Source organism: Lepisma saccharinum, chromosome 5, assembly GCF_977018435.1.
Source record: "Lepisma saccharinum chromosome 5, izLepSacc3.1, whole genome shotgun sequence".
Taxonomy (NCBI): domain Eukaryota; kingdom Metazoa; phylum Arthropoda; class Insecta; order Zygentoma; family Lepismatidae; genus Lepisma; species Lepisma saccharinum.
In genome coordinates, this window is record NC_139233.1 from 77,822,076 (window position 1) to 77,836,733 (window position 14,658).

The 14,658-nt window shown below is 37.5% G+C and overlaps 1 protein-coding gene across 3 annotated transcripts in view; it reads right to left on the minus strand.

Annotated features, from left to right (window-relative positions):
* Nucleotides 1–14,658, minus strand: part of LOC145987900 (uncharacterized) — a 103,231-nt gene that overhangs the window by 18,802 nt on the left and 69,771 nt on the right. For all 3 annotated transcript variants that reach the window (XM_083122694.1, XM_083122693.1, XM_083122695.1), the window contains exon 15: nt 10,843–11,067. In XM_083122694.1, coding sequence (XP_082978820.1) covers nt 10,843–11,067 — 225 coding nt within the window. The remainder of the gene's footprint in view (nt 1–10,842; nt 11,068–14,658) is intronic.

The window sequence follows — 14,658 nt, forward strand, 5'->3', positions numbered from 1 at the left end:
TTGCTCTCAAGGAATGATTCCGTGATGATGAGAGAAATGTATATGCTCCAAATGTTGGATGCTAATACCAACTTAACCTGGCTGGTAATCTGAGAACATTTGTTCAAATCATATGCCCAGTCTTAACATCAAAACTGTCACAACTTTGGAAGGTGGCTCCTCACCTGGTGTTAAAAGTCAACAACTTACTCTGGCAAGAATAAACACGTGAGTCATTGCTAGTTGAGTTACCAAAGTGAGAGAACATTTGTGTTTAGCTTCCATGATGGAATGGGGCTAGTATGAAAACCATGTGGCTGTTATAGCACTCCATAAGATAGAGAAGTCAGCTGGCAAAATTTTCAGGACCCTCCAGAAGCTTTGAATCTTGAAGAGGTTCATATCATACCATCCAGCATTTCATTGACACTGGAACAAGGAATGACAGGTCCAGAGAGGAACAGTGATGCATCATAAGGACTGTGCAACTAGTGAAATCAGAAGTAGCCAGTATGTGTAGAAAATGTGGACAGAATCAATCAGGAATGGTCCGTGAACAGAACATTTCCAAAATGTCATATCTCATGTACAGTGCCTTTCACAGTCGAGTCGTCCGTGGAGCGGCAGCCAGCTCGCCGGGCAAGTGGGAGCGTGTCTGCCACCATTTAGATTCACAGCTGGATGCATCAGTGCTTCAGTATCCAGATAGCTGGTGTCCAGTTTACACATGTTTGTGAAGTGTTAAGGTGTTTACAAGTGTTTTTTGATTGTTATGTTCTACTTTATGTATTAGATATTGGTGCTTTTCTGAAGTCTAATAATACCACGCTATCAGTACAATTTAAAACAATGAATATTTATGTAATTTTTAAGTCATTATGAATTTTTGTAGGGAAGGAAGTTATAAGGTGTTTCCAGATGAATTCCCAGATGTTCCTGTTCCACACAGAGACAGTGTTTGAAAACTTGTGAATAAATTTCAGAACACAGGGTTTGTTCTTGATAAGAAGCGAAGGGTGAAACGATGTGTGCTTACTGAGGAGAAACTAGACATTAGAGCATGATTGGAACATAATCCTCAAAAATCCCCCGGGCACCTTGCACAAGAAACATACATTTTTAAGTCGTCTGCGTGGCGAGCTATGAAGCTTTAAAACCTGAAGCCATACATTAGAGGAATTGAAAGAAAATATCAGGAAAGAAATTGAAGCAATTTTGGAAGAGAAACTGATACATGTTAGTGAAATTTGCTAAAAAGATACCGTAAATGTGTAGATGCAGGAGGAGAACATTTCCAACGCGTCTTGTAACAACGTACGTGTTTATTCTAATTGTAACTGTCCACGTAATTGTACAATCTTATTTCATTACATAGCTAGCAAGCGTTTCCAGTTATGTAGATGTTGCATCAACTTTGCCGGCAGAGCTCTCGCTGTCAGGTGCGCTTGCCACCGCTCTGCGGATGATTTGATCGTGAAGGGCACTGTATTATGAACTGACCTAGGGCTGAAATCTTACAAATGACATGCATGTCACATTCTCACAGCTGAGTTAAAGCATCGGGGGCAATAAAAGCAAAGTGCCTACTGGAGCATTATGCAGAAAATGAGCACAAGAATTTTGTTTGCTGCTGAAGAAATGATTACTGGCGAGGAGGCTAAAACTTGCAAAATGACAAAATCACAAAAGCTACTGCAATGGCACGAAGGTTCCAAGAGTACAGAGGTGCCACCATTCTCTTTCAATCACAGCATCATGGAGGGGGTTATGACAATATCACTGAACTCCTATTCTGCAAAAATGGGGTCAAAACATCAGCCCAAGTGTATTAGGAGTCAGTCCTGGGGCAATAATGAAGGATATCAGCAGCACTATTTTTCATGGTTAGGAGTGGAGTTTGCAGCAGGATTCTGGACAAGCACATAAGACTTGAACAACCCAGCCAGTGGTTCAGGACAAATATGCCCAATTTCATTTCCCGTTCTGATTGGCCATCTGGCAGTCCCGACTTCAACTCTCTGGACCACAAATTGTGGTTTGTGGTTCAAGACATGACTCACAAGACACCCCAGTATTGTCAGTCTGAAGCACTCTCTTGGAAAGAAAGTGGCAGATTTCCCTCTCGATACAGTGTGCAATACAATTGATGAGTAACAACAGAGACTTATATATGTGAATGCCAAAGGTGCTCATTTTGAACAATGATGGGCAGACCACATCATTTGTTCTTGATGCCTGTTCTGAGAAACAATGGGTCACAGTACACTCCTGCATTGGTGGGTCTATCCTTTTGGGAGAACTTAAGTAGCAGCAATCATGTTTATCAAAGAAAAAAGGGAGCATCCCATATATGTACTATCTCATATGATTTCATTTTCAAGGTACCTTCTTTCTTGATCACTCCTTATATACTTCTGTGTTCTGAACTTGTACATCAGAACATGGTCCTGGGTGCAGATCCTACCACAAAGCTACTTGCTGTAGTGTTTTTTTTCCTTTCTAAATCTGAAATTTTCAAACTTCCAATGCACAAAACGTTCATGGAATGTTACTTGGAAATACTTTATTATACTTTTAAGTTTCATTTTGAAAGGGGTTGCAACACTTTCAATTTCTCTTTGCATATGCATTTGTGTGGACTGATGAATCAGCACAACTAAAGCCAACCAATGTATGACAACAATGATGTTCACTGAAAGCAACAATCGTTCCCAGACTAACTGTATCCATGGATAATGACAGAAAGCTGCCTTTGAGGTTTAATTTTAAAAAGTCTGTCATTTTAGAATTCTGAGAAAGAACATTAGAGGAAATACACGCAAAGATCACAATCAACCTTCATAAAAAGAAGCAAAGATGGCAGAGAAAGGTAAGACACACCTTTTTTGTCAAAAATTGAGGCTGAAATTTGCAGCGAGATCAATATTAGCGTAAAACTGGTGGAAACTTATACAAGTGTTGGGCAGTTTTGGGAATTATTTTCAAAATATTGGGACAGGGGGTACATGATGCATTTTTCCCTGCAAATTTCAAGGGATATCATTCCATAGGACCCATGCGACAACCAATTGTCAGGAACAATGCTTTTCTCATGCCTACTATTCACTTTTTCTAATTAACAAGTAATCTTTTATTTACTCCTGCCACCTTATTATGAAAGGGTAAGAGGATAATCTTTGATGGATTGTAGGTAAATGTTCATACTATGAGAACAAACAGCATTTTTTCCTTTGTGCCTATTAAGAGTCTGCCAGGATTACAAAATTTTCCCGAAATTGTTTTTCTTTCTTAAAAAACTGGCTTCTTAAAAAACATGTTGCAAAGGGGACCACGTGTGTCTAAGGTGGGTAATTTGTGTTGATTCCCTGTATATTCCAACCAATTAGCATCAGACTGATGCAACAACTGATTTTTAGGAAGAATGTTTCTCAATTTATATTTTTTCACTGAAAAAATTATAAAACTGCCTATAAATACCAGAACCAAGTGGACTGTTTTGATATTCAAATGTATCATACCTTCATATGTACACCAATAATTAGGGACGGGACAGATTAATGAATACTCTATCGGTATTGCGGATATCGGTGATTCTAATTATTATTTACCGAAATTACTGATCCAATGTATTTATAAATATCTTATAATTTAGTGCAAAATTCTATAATTTTGTTCAAATTTTTATGTATAATCTCCATGCACTACTTTTTAGTATATATATGCAACATTTCTTGCATTGCAGTCACCTTGAAACACACATTTATTAAGGAGGTCAATGAACTGTTAAGGTTCCTCAAGGATTATTTGGAATTTTATTTTAGAAGGTTCCAGCTTCCAACTGATAGGAGCAAGAACCTAGATCTTCTTTGTCTGCAACCAAATTGTTAGACAATTCAAGTCAATTTGCAAAAGACAACTCCAACTTACATTTGGAACGTTCAAATATTAATATAAAAAAAATCATAACTGCTGTGACAGAAATGAAGAAAAAGAGTCTGTACTCCTTGGGACTTGCTGATCATTTGGAAGATTTTTCCTGGGATTTGGCCAAGTCTCCATGAGTTAAATTTTCTGAAATTTCCAGGTGTGAGAACCTTGTTTTATTTTTATTTTTTTAAGTCACACTCTTTAATTTCTTGTTTAAGTACGATAATAAAAATGCATACGAACCAGAAAATATAATGAATGTGTAAATTAGGTTTTAGATTTGGGTGAGCAATTAAAGACTATTGTGTTTTGTTACCAAACAGAGCCACTGCATCCTGAGTCTCCTCTCGACGGCCACGTATCTCCAAAGAGGAGAGCAGAGAAGAAACTTGCAGAAGTGCATCGTCGGAGAAGACAGACCTTCTCGGACATCGTACAGAGTACACATTCACAGGTTACAAAGAGGGAGAAAAAGGGTTATTCTTCGGAGCCAGTTCCAACATGCCCTGGTGTATTTCACGAGGAGAACAAGAAAAGAAGCACGATAGGGAAGATGAAACATGCACCGATAACAGTTTCATATATTTTCAAACAGGGTGATTTCACGGACAGTGACAGCTTTGTAGCCGGTAGCCCACTTGGCATAGGGAAACAGACACAATACAAAGCTGTGAGCTGTCCAGAAGAGAGCGATGCATCAAGTTCACTCCAGTCCTCTTCACGCACGGATGGAGGCGACAGCGTGGTTGCTCAGATGGAGCAGCCAGACAACACATATTCAGAAATTTCTAGTGGAACATATTCAGAAGACAACCATTCACAAATGACTCGCGAAATATATTCAAGCACTAATAATTCTACAGAAGTCCATGTTCAGAGTTCGGAAAGGATCGAAACTGCACCTGGATCAGGTTCACAGCCAGAAGCACTGAAACGGGGAAGCTCTGGAAAGACTAAGCAAATCTCGGCACAAGAATGCAATGGTCAAGTAGATGTAACTAAGGCTGACAAATACAGGAGCACATCAGAAACTTTATGCCAAATGTGCAAGGCAGAAAACCAAAGTTACTTAAGTGAACACTCAACTGGGCTATTAACTGATGTAATGTCGTGGTCTGGGACGGAAGATTCCGATGCTATGTTTGCCACTCAGCATGGCAAGTATGATGATATAAAAAGCCAAATAAATGACAGTCAAAATGGTAGTTTGGATAATGTAAAGGTTAGGACAGTTAGAACCCCAACGTCCTCCATACAACATAATAATGATGAATCAGACAGTGCATTAAGGAACGAGGATGAATGGGATGGGACAACGGACGGAGTATTCATATCAGATACTAAATTGAAGAATATGTTGGATGCATGTGGTCGGATGCCACTCGATTTTACTTCATGTATACTATATAAACTCTTCACACTTGTTGAATCATTTGGGTGTACTGTGTTGCAAAATACTGAAAGACTTCAACACTTAGAGAAACTTCTTTCCTCTCATCTGAAGCCAGGGAAAAGAACAAAGAAAAAGTCTTCAAGAGTTTCTCATTTAACGAAGGGTCATCTTTCTCGCAAGTCAGCCAAGTTCACGACGCCAGCATGGATGCTGAAGGGGGCCAGCAGACATGCAGTGGTGCCACATGAGGAAAATGAGAAAGGGAACTTTAAGGAGAAACAGCAAGAAAGTGAAAAAAGAAATGAAGATGAGCAAAGTAGATCAACAGGTCAACAGGTGTTGGAAGGCAACCATAATCACCAAAACAAAAGAAGTTTGCAAAGAAGTGATGCAAGTAAATCCACATGTACCTATCCCGAGAGATCTGATTCTCATAACACCGACCAGGATAAAGTCTCAAAAGAGACAAAAACATCAATGAAGAAAGGACACTGTACGGAAGGTGAACTGTGTAAACATCACACGTTGAACAGGAAAGACATAGACTTTGAAGAAAATCGCACACTGCATACATGCATTTCAAGTAAAACAAATTATCATGAGAATAAGTACAAGTCATCAATGCATCCAGAATCAACTCAAAGTGGATTGCAATCAGAGCTGGAAGGTGAGAGCAAAAGTGGTTACACTTTTATGGACAAAGCTGCGAATAACAAGGTGACCGTTTCAAACCAGAAATACTATAAATATCACTTAGCGCAAATGTCACAGTCAACAGAGTGTGAGCAGGTACCAACTACGATGGTGAATAATCGACGAACAGTATTGGGGGCTATCTGCTCGTTGAAACATACCGGAGATGTTAACAACATACATAGTACCGACATGTGTGCCACTACTGTGTTGCAAAATGTACAACTCAAGTCTGCTCACACAAAGCATGCAGATTCATCCACGGAAGCAGCTAAATCCCAGAAAGAAATACTTGTACAAGCATCAGGAATAGTTGGAAAACAAAAGAAACCAGAGAAAATAAATAATCCACCTCAGCATCAAGTTGAACTAGAAGAACACATTCAACTTGGACAAACTTCGATTCGTAAGTCCACTTCGGATATCGCACTCTCTTCAACTGCAAGTACACGTGCACTGGAAAGGGTATGCAGCAATACTAAGAGAACAAGCAATGATGGAATAGACGGCAGAAGAATGGCTTTGGGGGAGGCCCATTCTTTGCCACCAGTTGAAAATGCTGATAGACCATCTTATTCAGCAGATTTGGAAACAGAAAGGACTGCCCAAAGACAACATACGATGCTTAGCAAAAAGCTGAGACAACGAATCATGTCAGAAACAAGACACATAGATGAGGCGATTGATAAATCTAGTAGATTTACTTCTAGTTCTGCAACCACTGAAGCTACCATAGGTGATACAGTGCGACGTAAACCTTCAAAGTCTTATTCTTATCGAGATGCAAAGGGTAACAGCATGGATATTTCTCCAAGTTCACTGTTGACCAATCGTGATGGTCCAGTTGACAACATTCTTACTGCAACGGACGCTGACAGAAACAAACTTTCTTCCGTCACTCTGGAGAGACAGATTAAGAATGACACAGGTGCTGCACAACCAGAAAGAACAAATGCTGAAGGGTTTTATACCCAAACAATGATAGAAACATTTGATGATGACACAGTTTTTAATGTCAACCAGGACAAGATAGGCAAAGACAATGCAAGTGCCGAGAGAAAGGGAAGTACAGAAAAGAGGAGAAACTTCAAGAAACCTTTCCCTGTGGAATGTGCACTTCCAGGATTGGTTCCTCTCAATATGAGCAGTGAGAATGGACCAATTAAAAGAACAAGTTATTCTCTAACCAAACTTGAGAAAAGAAACAACTATGATGATTCCTACTCACAAAGGATTTCCTTACATCCAGTGAGAAGAGATAAGAATAGCAGACAACTTCTGTGCATAAAGACAGACCCAGTGGTGAGAAGGGACACCTTCAGAATGGAGCTGTCGATGCATCGAGTAGAAGGAGCTTGGCAAAGATATGTACGAGAAAATAAAAGTGAAGCTGGTGAAAACGATGAAAAGGACTTCAAACAAATTCCACAAAAATCACATGGTGACAACTGTTTAGCGGAAAATGTAGAGAAACCAGCAGAGCTCACAACAGAAATCCGACACACAAAGTGCAACGTCGAAAGAAAGCGGTCCACACTCAGGAGGATCCTTTGTCCCTGCTGCACTGTAGCAGTCAGTCCAGAAATGATCCGGAAAATGGATATTTGAGTTTTTGACTATTTCTACATATAAATCACATGTGTTTCCAATGTACACGTAGAAATATTTGGAGATGTTCCTCATTAGCAGGAGAAATTAGTGATGGCATTGTAAGTGTATGGACATTACACTCTTTAGAATTCACATAAATTGTGTGACAAAATTATGTAGATAATGATAATAAAGGACTAATAACAAAGCAGAGGTTTTCTCTTACCACTTGCAAGCTTAAATTGAATATCATTATCAATTTACTTTGGCAGCAGTGACTTCATTCATAGTGCAAAGTAACAATTGTGTTTATTCAATGCTGAACCACCTCAGTTTACAAGTAATCTCCACCAAGGTTTTCTTGTTCCAGTTCAGTAAGATCATGGGCATTCATCCAATCATCATAATCATTGCCATTGACCAAAAATGGCAGAAAACAAGAAAAAAATGCCAAAAATAACATGATCATTACTAGAGAGGCCATGCATGTTCCCAAAGTAAAATATTCTGGAGGTAAAATAGTCACACTTTTGGATTTCCAGGCAAGGACTACTTTGGGAGGTCCCTGGACTAAGGATAGGACGTACAGTAGGAACAATGCCTGGGGCATTTCAGTCTGCAGTTAATGAGATACTTAAGTATAAATTAGACATAGTACCTGTCCAGGAAGTTGGGTGGCCAGGAGAAGGTAATTGTAAAACTAGAAATTGTACTTTTTTCTGTGGTGGTACTGAAAAAATAATTTTAGAACAGGCTTCTTCATAAATAATAGAATTATCTTGGCTCTTAACACAGTAGAATTTATTAATGATAGGTAGGGGCATGCATATTTCGTTTTGACAAAAAAACGAAATTTGAAACAAACACATTGTAGTGTTAATTTTTTATGTGTTTGAAAGGTGTGAGATGCATTTTGTGACCATGTTTTGTCACGAAATAAGGCGAAATGAACTGCAAAAAGCAAAATTAACTCAAACATGAAATTCAGGGTATATTCACCGACGCGACACCTTCTGAGGTCTGAATTATCCTGAGAGTTATGCAATTCCCGGAATAGTTATTAATTCTGCTGTTAATATTGGAGAAGCAAAAATGGACTCCTTTACACAGAAATAAACTTAATACTCTGATAACTACATAAATGTGCTATTATAAGTGAAATGTTACTTCTGTGAAATAAGTGTAGTTTTTAAATCAAATTTAGGATTATATTCACAATTTTAAAACCAAAATGTATTTTTATATACCACTTTTCATCCAATTTTTCACCGCTATAACACCGATATTTTATTTTATTTACCGCTTTTGAACCCGAAATTGACTCAGTTTTTGTACCGAAATTTTGCTTTTTTATTTACCAAAAATATGTGCCTCTAATGATAGGATATCATATGCAGTTTTACAAGGTAGGTGGTGTAAAATTACTTTAATAAACATCCATGCACCAACGGAAGATAAAGATGATAATACTAAAGATGATTTTATGTAGAGTTAGAACAGGGCTTTGATAAATTTTCCCAGAATGATATGAAAATTCTGTTAGGTGACTGTAATGCACATATTGGTAAAGAAGAGGCATTTAAACCCACTATTGGTAAAGAAAGTCTTCATGAATTAAGTAATGATAATGGTATAAGATCAGTGGTGTGTCCTGGATTTTCATAAAGGACATGCTGTACACAATTTTTTTAAAACATATACATTATGGAATGGGGGATAGCATTATACGTATTCAGTAGTTGACGATTTGCACATTAACATTACTAAATATTGCATAATGTATAAAGTAATGAAATATGGAGAATAAAGTTCAAAACTCACCAGGTTTGATGTCTGATGTGGAAGTCTTCATAAAATTATAAAATTACTTGATATTTATAAACAGTTTATATTTACATTGGAGATTCACAATTTAGGTTTGTTTGGTTTATGCAAATAACATTATAGTAGAGGCCTAAATTATAATCAGATATTCAGGAACAAAAGACCAGACTTAATTAAAATAATTTAAATGTAAATTCTGCTCTTCTGTTCTGAGTGGTAAATTCCCTTATAACATCTTCATAAAATGAGAGCAATGCATTAATTTTCAGAAGCAGCTCATTTTCAATGGATAATATACCAAGCGTACTTAATCTTTCTTGTGATTGGGTTGCTTTAATATAATTAATTCTTCTTAATGATGAAAAAGATCGTTACACTGATGCAGTTGAAGCTGGTATTGACAAAATGAGTGTAGCCAACTTGTAAGTTTCACTCATAATGTTATGAATATTGTTCGTGTTCATATTGGTTCTAGTTCATGTACATTTTTATTTTCAAACTCTGGGGAAGAATAGAGAGCAAGCAATCAACTCATTCTTTAGCTTTACAAAGTCAATAATAATAATAATAATCCTGTATCACACCCTCTGTTTCATTTTCCGTCATTTTTTAAAAATATTTCAGGAAAATACTGCACTAAGGCATGTGGAACTTTGAAAGAGGCCCAGAAATAAAAATAAACCAAACTTTAAACTAAATGTGCATTGCACTGTACCTCCAAGAAAAAATCAATCGCTGCCACCTCTTTGTTCAACGAAACAACAAGCATACTCTTCTCCGTAGCTGTCACCTCACCGCATGCAGCCAATGCGATATTCACACATTGTGAGGGGGAAAAGCAGAGAGGGGAGGGAAGAAGCATGCGAGCAGCGCTTGTCCACATTAAAATCTTCCTTCGATGATGTGGTCCATCCGACAGCTTGCTCAGCGACATCATTAATGAGCATTTCTACATTCTAATTTCTTCATATAGGAGAAGTATTTATTTTACACGAGAGCGCTCAACTAAGCTTATGTTACATTTCTTGGATCTTAAGTGAAAGAAAGTAATAATTCTTTTCCCAAAATTGCCACATGCATCGCATGCACCCAGAATACGCCTCTGTATAAGATTAATTAATTTGCAACCTCAAAGAATTTAATTGTGAAAAGTACCACTTTTAAACATAAAGATAAATATACCTTGTCCTCTTCAGATGTCCTAATCAGATAGATCATATTCTAATTGATAAAAGAAGACATACAAGTATAATTAACGTTCGTTCACATAGAGGTGCTGACTGTGCCAGTGACCAGTATTTAGTAATTGCTAAATTAAGGGAAAGGGTCTCTGTGGTAAACCACAAGCAACAAAATCTAAAAGTTTTAAAATTTATTACAGGAAAATTTTCTGATGAAAAAAGAGCAGTGTACTCAGTAGGATCTTCAAAACTCACCTTTAGTTTTAACATCTTTGATTCTGGTCCATTGATATTTTCCACTAAATGTAAGGTTTTGGCTTCGTTAGGATCATCTGGATCTTGGTATGTAACATAAATGATTTGCTGAATATTTTCATCACCTTCTCCAGGTGCAGCCTTCACATTGCCTGCACCAAGACGGCCTGGCATTATATTCCAAACAGCCACTTCATCTCCAGCAGGTTTAGTCTCTCTATGCACCTACAAAATGTACAAATTGAACACAATCCATGAAAGCTCATAAATGAGGGTAACATGTCTTCAATTCTATTGAAAATTACATCTCAATTAAGCACTGGGTCAGAGTTAAATCAGTTGGGTTATAAATTTATGATAAATGAAGGCAGGGTAGCTACGATATTTTGATTATGAAATTCCCTGACTTTTCCAGGTTTTCCAGACCAGAAATGAAATTTTTCCAGACATATTTGTCATCATGATTTTTGCTTTTTAACCTCATGTTTTTCAATTAAATATGCAGGCACGTAAATTATTATGAATATGAATATACACAGTTACTAGCTGAAAATTTACCAAGTGATTTATATAATGCTATTCAATGAAAAAATAAATAACTATTGTACTTCCCCATTTACTAAGTCATTACAATTAAGGTGGTGTAAAAAATCAATAAAAATGCGGCATATATCAAAGCTTTACAATGTAACTTGTATACAAGCTTAATTATATCAATACAAATGAGAACCAACACAAAATTAGGTCATGTACCTTTAGAAAATATGAAATAAGTTTAATGATTATATTTTTTAATTTATTGAAAATAGTACATATTTCGGAAATTCAGCACGTGAATGGGACCGGTGACCAACCATACACCTAAAAGAAATATATATGCAGGCCATACTTTGGAATCAAATATCTCCATTATTTGAGTTTTCCACATGCTGGAACCAATTTTATATTACGGGAAAATATCGAAATCTGTCTACTAAAAGGTAACAGTTCCGAATGTTTTATGTTGGTTTTTTTGTTTCAAAGTTTCCTAGCAGGAAGACTAATTATCATAGAATTTTGGCATTCATTGTGACACGAAATTTGAACCTTCCTTAAAATAATGAGCCCTATTTGGATTCGAAAAAAGTTATTTATGTTGAAAAAAAACAACTTCAAAATGACCTTACGCAATCATACACGCTTCCCACGGAAAAGGTATTCTCCGGTTGACAAGCGACAGTAAGTATCGTAAACTAGTGGGATTGAATGTAGAAATTAATCGGAACCTTAGTACAGGGTCTTTATTTTAATTGTAAGACAACGAAACCTGACCTTCCTAAACCACTTTTCAGCAAAATTTCATTCTACACGCAAAAAATACGTAAAATTACTATCGGTACCAAACCAACATTCCTAACCTAACAACGATGTCATTTTATAGGTTTGTCGCGTGTTACTCACAAATCCAGAATATAGAAAAGGAAAGTTAAAAATTGTACTTACGTATGTGAGTATAGTGCTCTTATTGTAGAACGACGTTTCAGAGATTGACTATCTCTTTCCTCAGGTTCGTATAAAAACTAAGTACTTGGCATAGTACTGCGTCAAAAATGTAATATGAGGATTGTGGTTAAGGGTTGGTTAGGGTACATTTAAAATATTAAGTTTTTGCTATTAGAAGTACGTAAAAACCAAGTCGTTCCCTAATAAAACTTGTACAGTAGACCTATTCACAGGTAAAAAAGTTAAAAAAGTTAAAATTCTAAAAAACCTGCATAAATCACAATGCAACCTGCAGGTTTGGCCTTTCCTACCCAACTGTGCTTATCTATCCACATGAAGGTCAATTCTCAACGAATATTTCCCCTCCCCTTAATTTTCTCGTTTCCCCTTATTACGTCACAAATCCAACGTGAATTCACGTTCCTCTCTTGCAGCTTGCATAACTTCCGGAGTGACGTGGAAACCGATATTGGGTTCAATCTTCCAGGCTTTATCCCATTTTTTGAGGAAATTGATCCACCCTTCTTCCAAATTTCCTTCGTCCCTATTAAGATTACTCTTCCCCCCCCCCTACAAATACTCGCTGTCTCATACACATTTCTTCCTAATTTCCTCCCCTCTTTTATGATTACCTCTTTTTTTGCGATTCTATGCCCACTTTCCAAAATATGTTCTGAGAGACCCGTTTTGGGAACTTTTTCCCTTATGTCCTTTTCATGCTCGCTCCATCTTTTACCCATATTTCGGCCCGTCTGTCCTATGTACTCCTTCACGCATTGGCATTCTATTCGATAAACCCCCTTCTGTTTTTCCGGTATTTCCCTAGTTGTCTTTCCTTTCTTATAATCGGTGAAGTATTTTTCTACATTCTTTGGTGCTTTCATCCCGCAAACGATTCCAAACGAGAGAGATTTTGGAATCGTTTGCGGGATGAAAGCACCAAAGAATGTAGAAAAATACTTCACCGATTATAAGAAAGGAAAGACAACTAGGGAAATACCGGAAAAACAGAAGGGGGTTTATCGAATAGAATGCCAATGCGTGAAGGAGTACATAGGACAGACGGGCCGAAATATGGGTAAAAGATGGAGCGAGCATGAAAAGGACATAAGGGAAAAAGTTCCCAAAACGGGTCTCTCAGAACATATTTTGGAAAGTGGGCATAGAATCGCAAAAAAAGAGGTAATCAGAAAAGAGGGGAGGAAATTAGGAAGAAATGTGTATGAGACAGCGAGTATTTGTAGGGGGGGGGGAAGAGTAATCTTAATAGGGACGAAGGAAATTTGGAAGAAGGGTGGATCAATTTCCTCAAAAAATGGGATAAAGCCTGGAAGATTGAACCCAATATCGGTTTCCACGTCACTCCGGAAGTTATGCAAGCTGCAAGAGAGGAACGTGAATTCACGTTGGATTTGTGACGTAATAAGGGGAAACGAGAAAATTAAGGGGAGGGGAAATATTCGTTGAGAATTGACCTTCATGTGGATAGATAAGCACAGTTGGGTAGGAAAGGCCAAACCTGCAGGTTGCATTGTGATTTATGCAGGTTTTTTAGAATTTTAACTTTTTTAACTTTTTTACCTGTGAATAGGTCTACTGTACAAGTTTTATTAGGGAACGACTTGGTTTTTACGTACTTCTAATAGCAAAAACTTAATATTTTAAATGTACCCTAACCAACCCTTAACCACAATCCTCATATTACATTTTTGACGCAGTACTATGCCAAGTACTTAGTTTTTATACGAACCTGAGGAAAGAGATAGTCAATCTCTGAAACGTCGTTCTACAATAAGAGCACTATACTCACATACGTAAGTACAATTTTTAACTTTCCTTTTCTATATTAACAACGATGTGTGACCAGCGTACGTTTAATTCCTCTATTTCGCACCAGTTTTTTTAAAAATAAATTCGTTGTACATGCACAAAACACGTGCATATTCGAATAATGACGTCACTGATACTGCATAAAATCACTAATTTATCGGGTGTAACACATCTCTGCAATGTAAAAACTACGACAACGAGCAAATGAACCAGTTGATCAGGTTCCTTCTGAATGGGTCGCAAACGAAGGACTCAAATTCACAAAACGGGTTCATGGGGGGAACAAAGTACTGAGAGTCCCTTTGTTTTTACTCGGCATCCGTACCCGTCCAGTGTGGCGTCAACCACTGAACGGGTCGCAAAAGATGGACTCAAATTCACAGAACGGGTTCATGGGGGGAACGAAGTACTGAGTCCCTTTGTTTTTACTCGGCGTCCGCACCCGTCCAGTGTGATGTCAACCACAGCCAGTTACGTGAAATTCTGCTCTTCAAGCTTTATTGC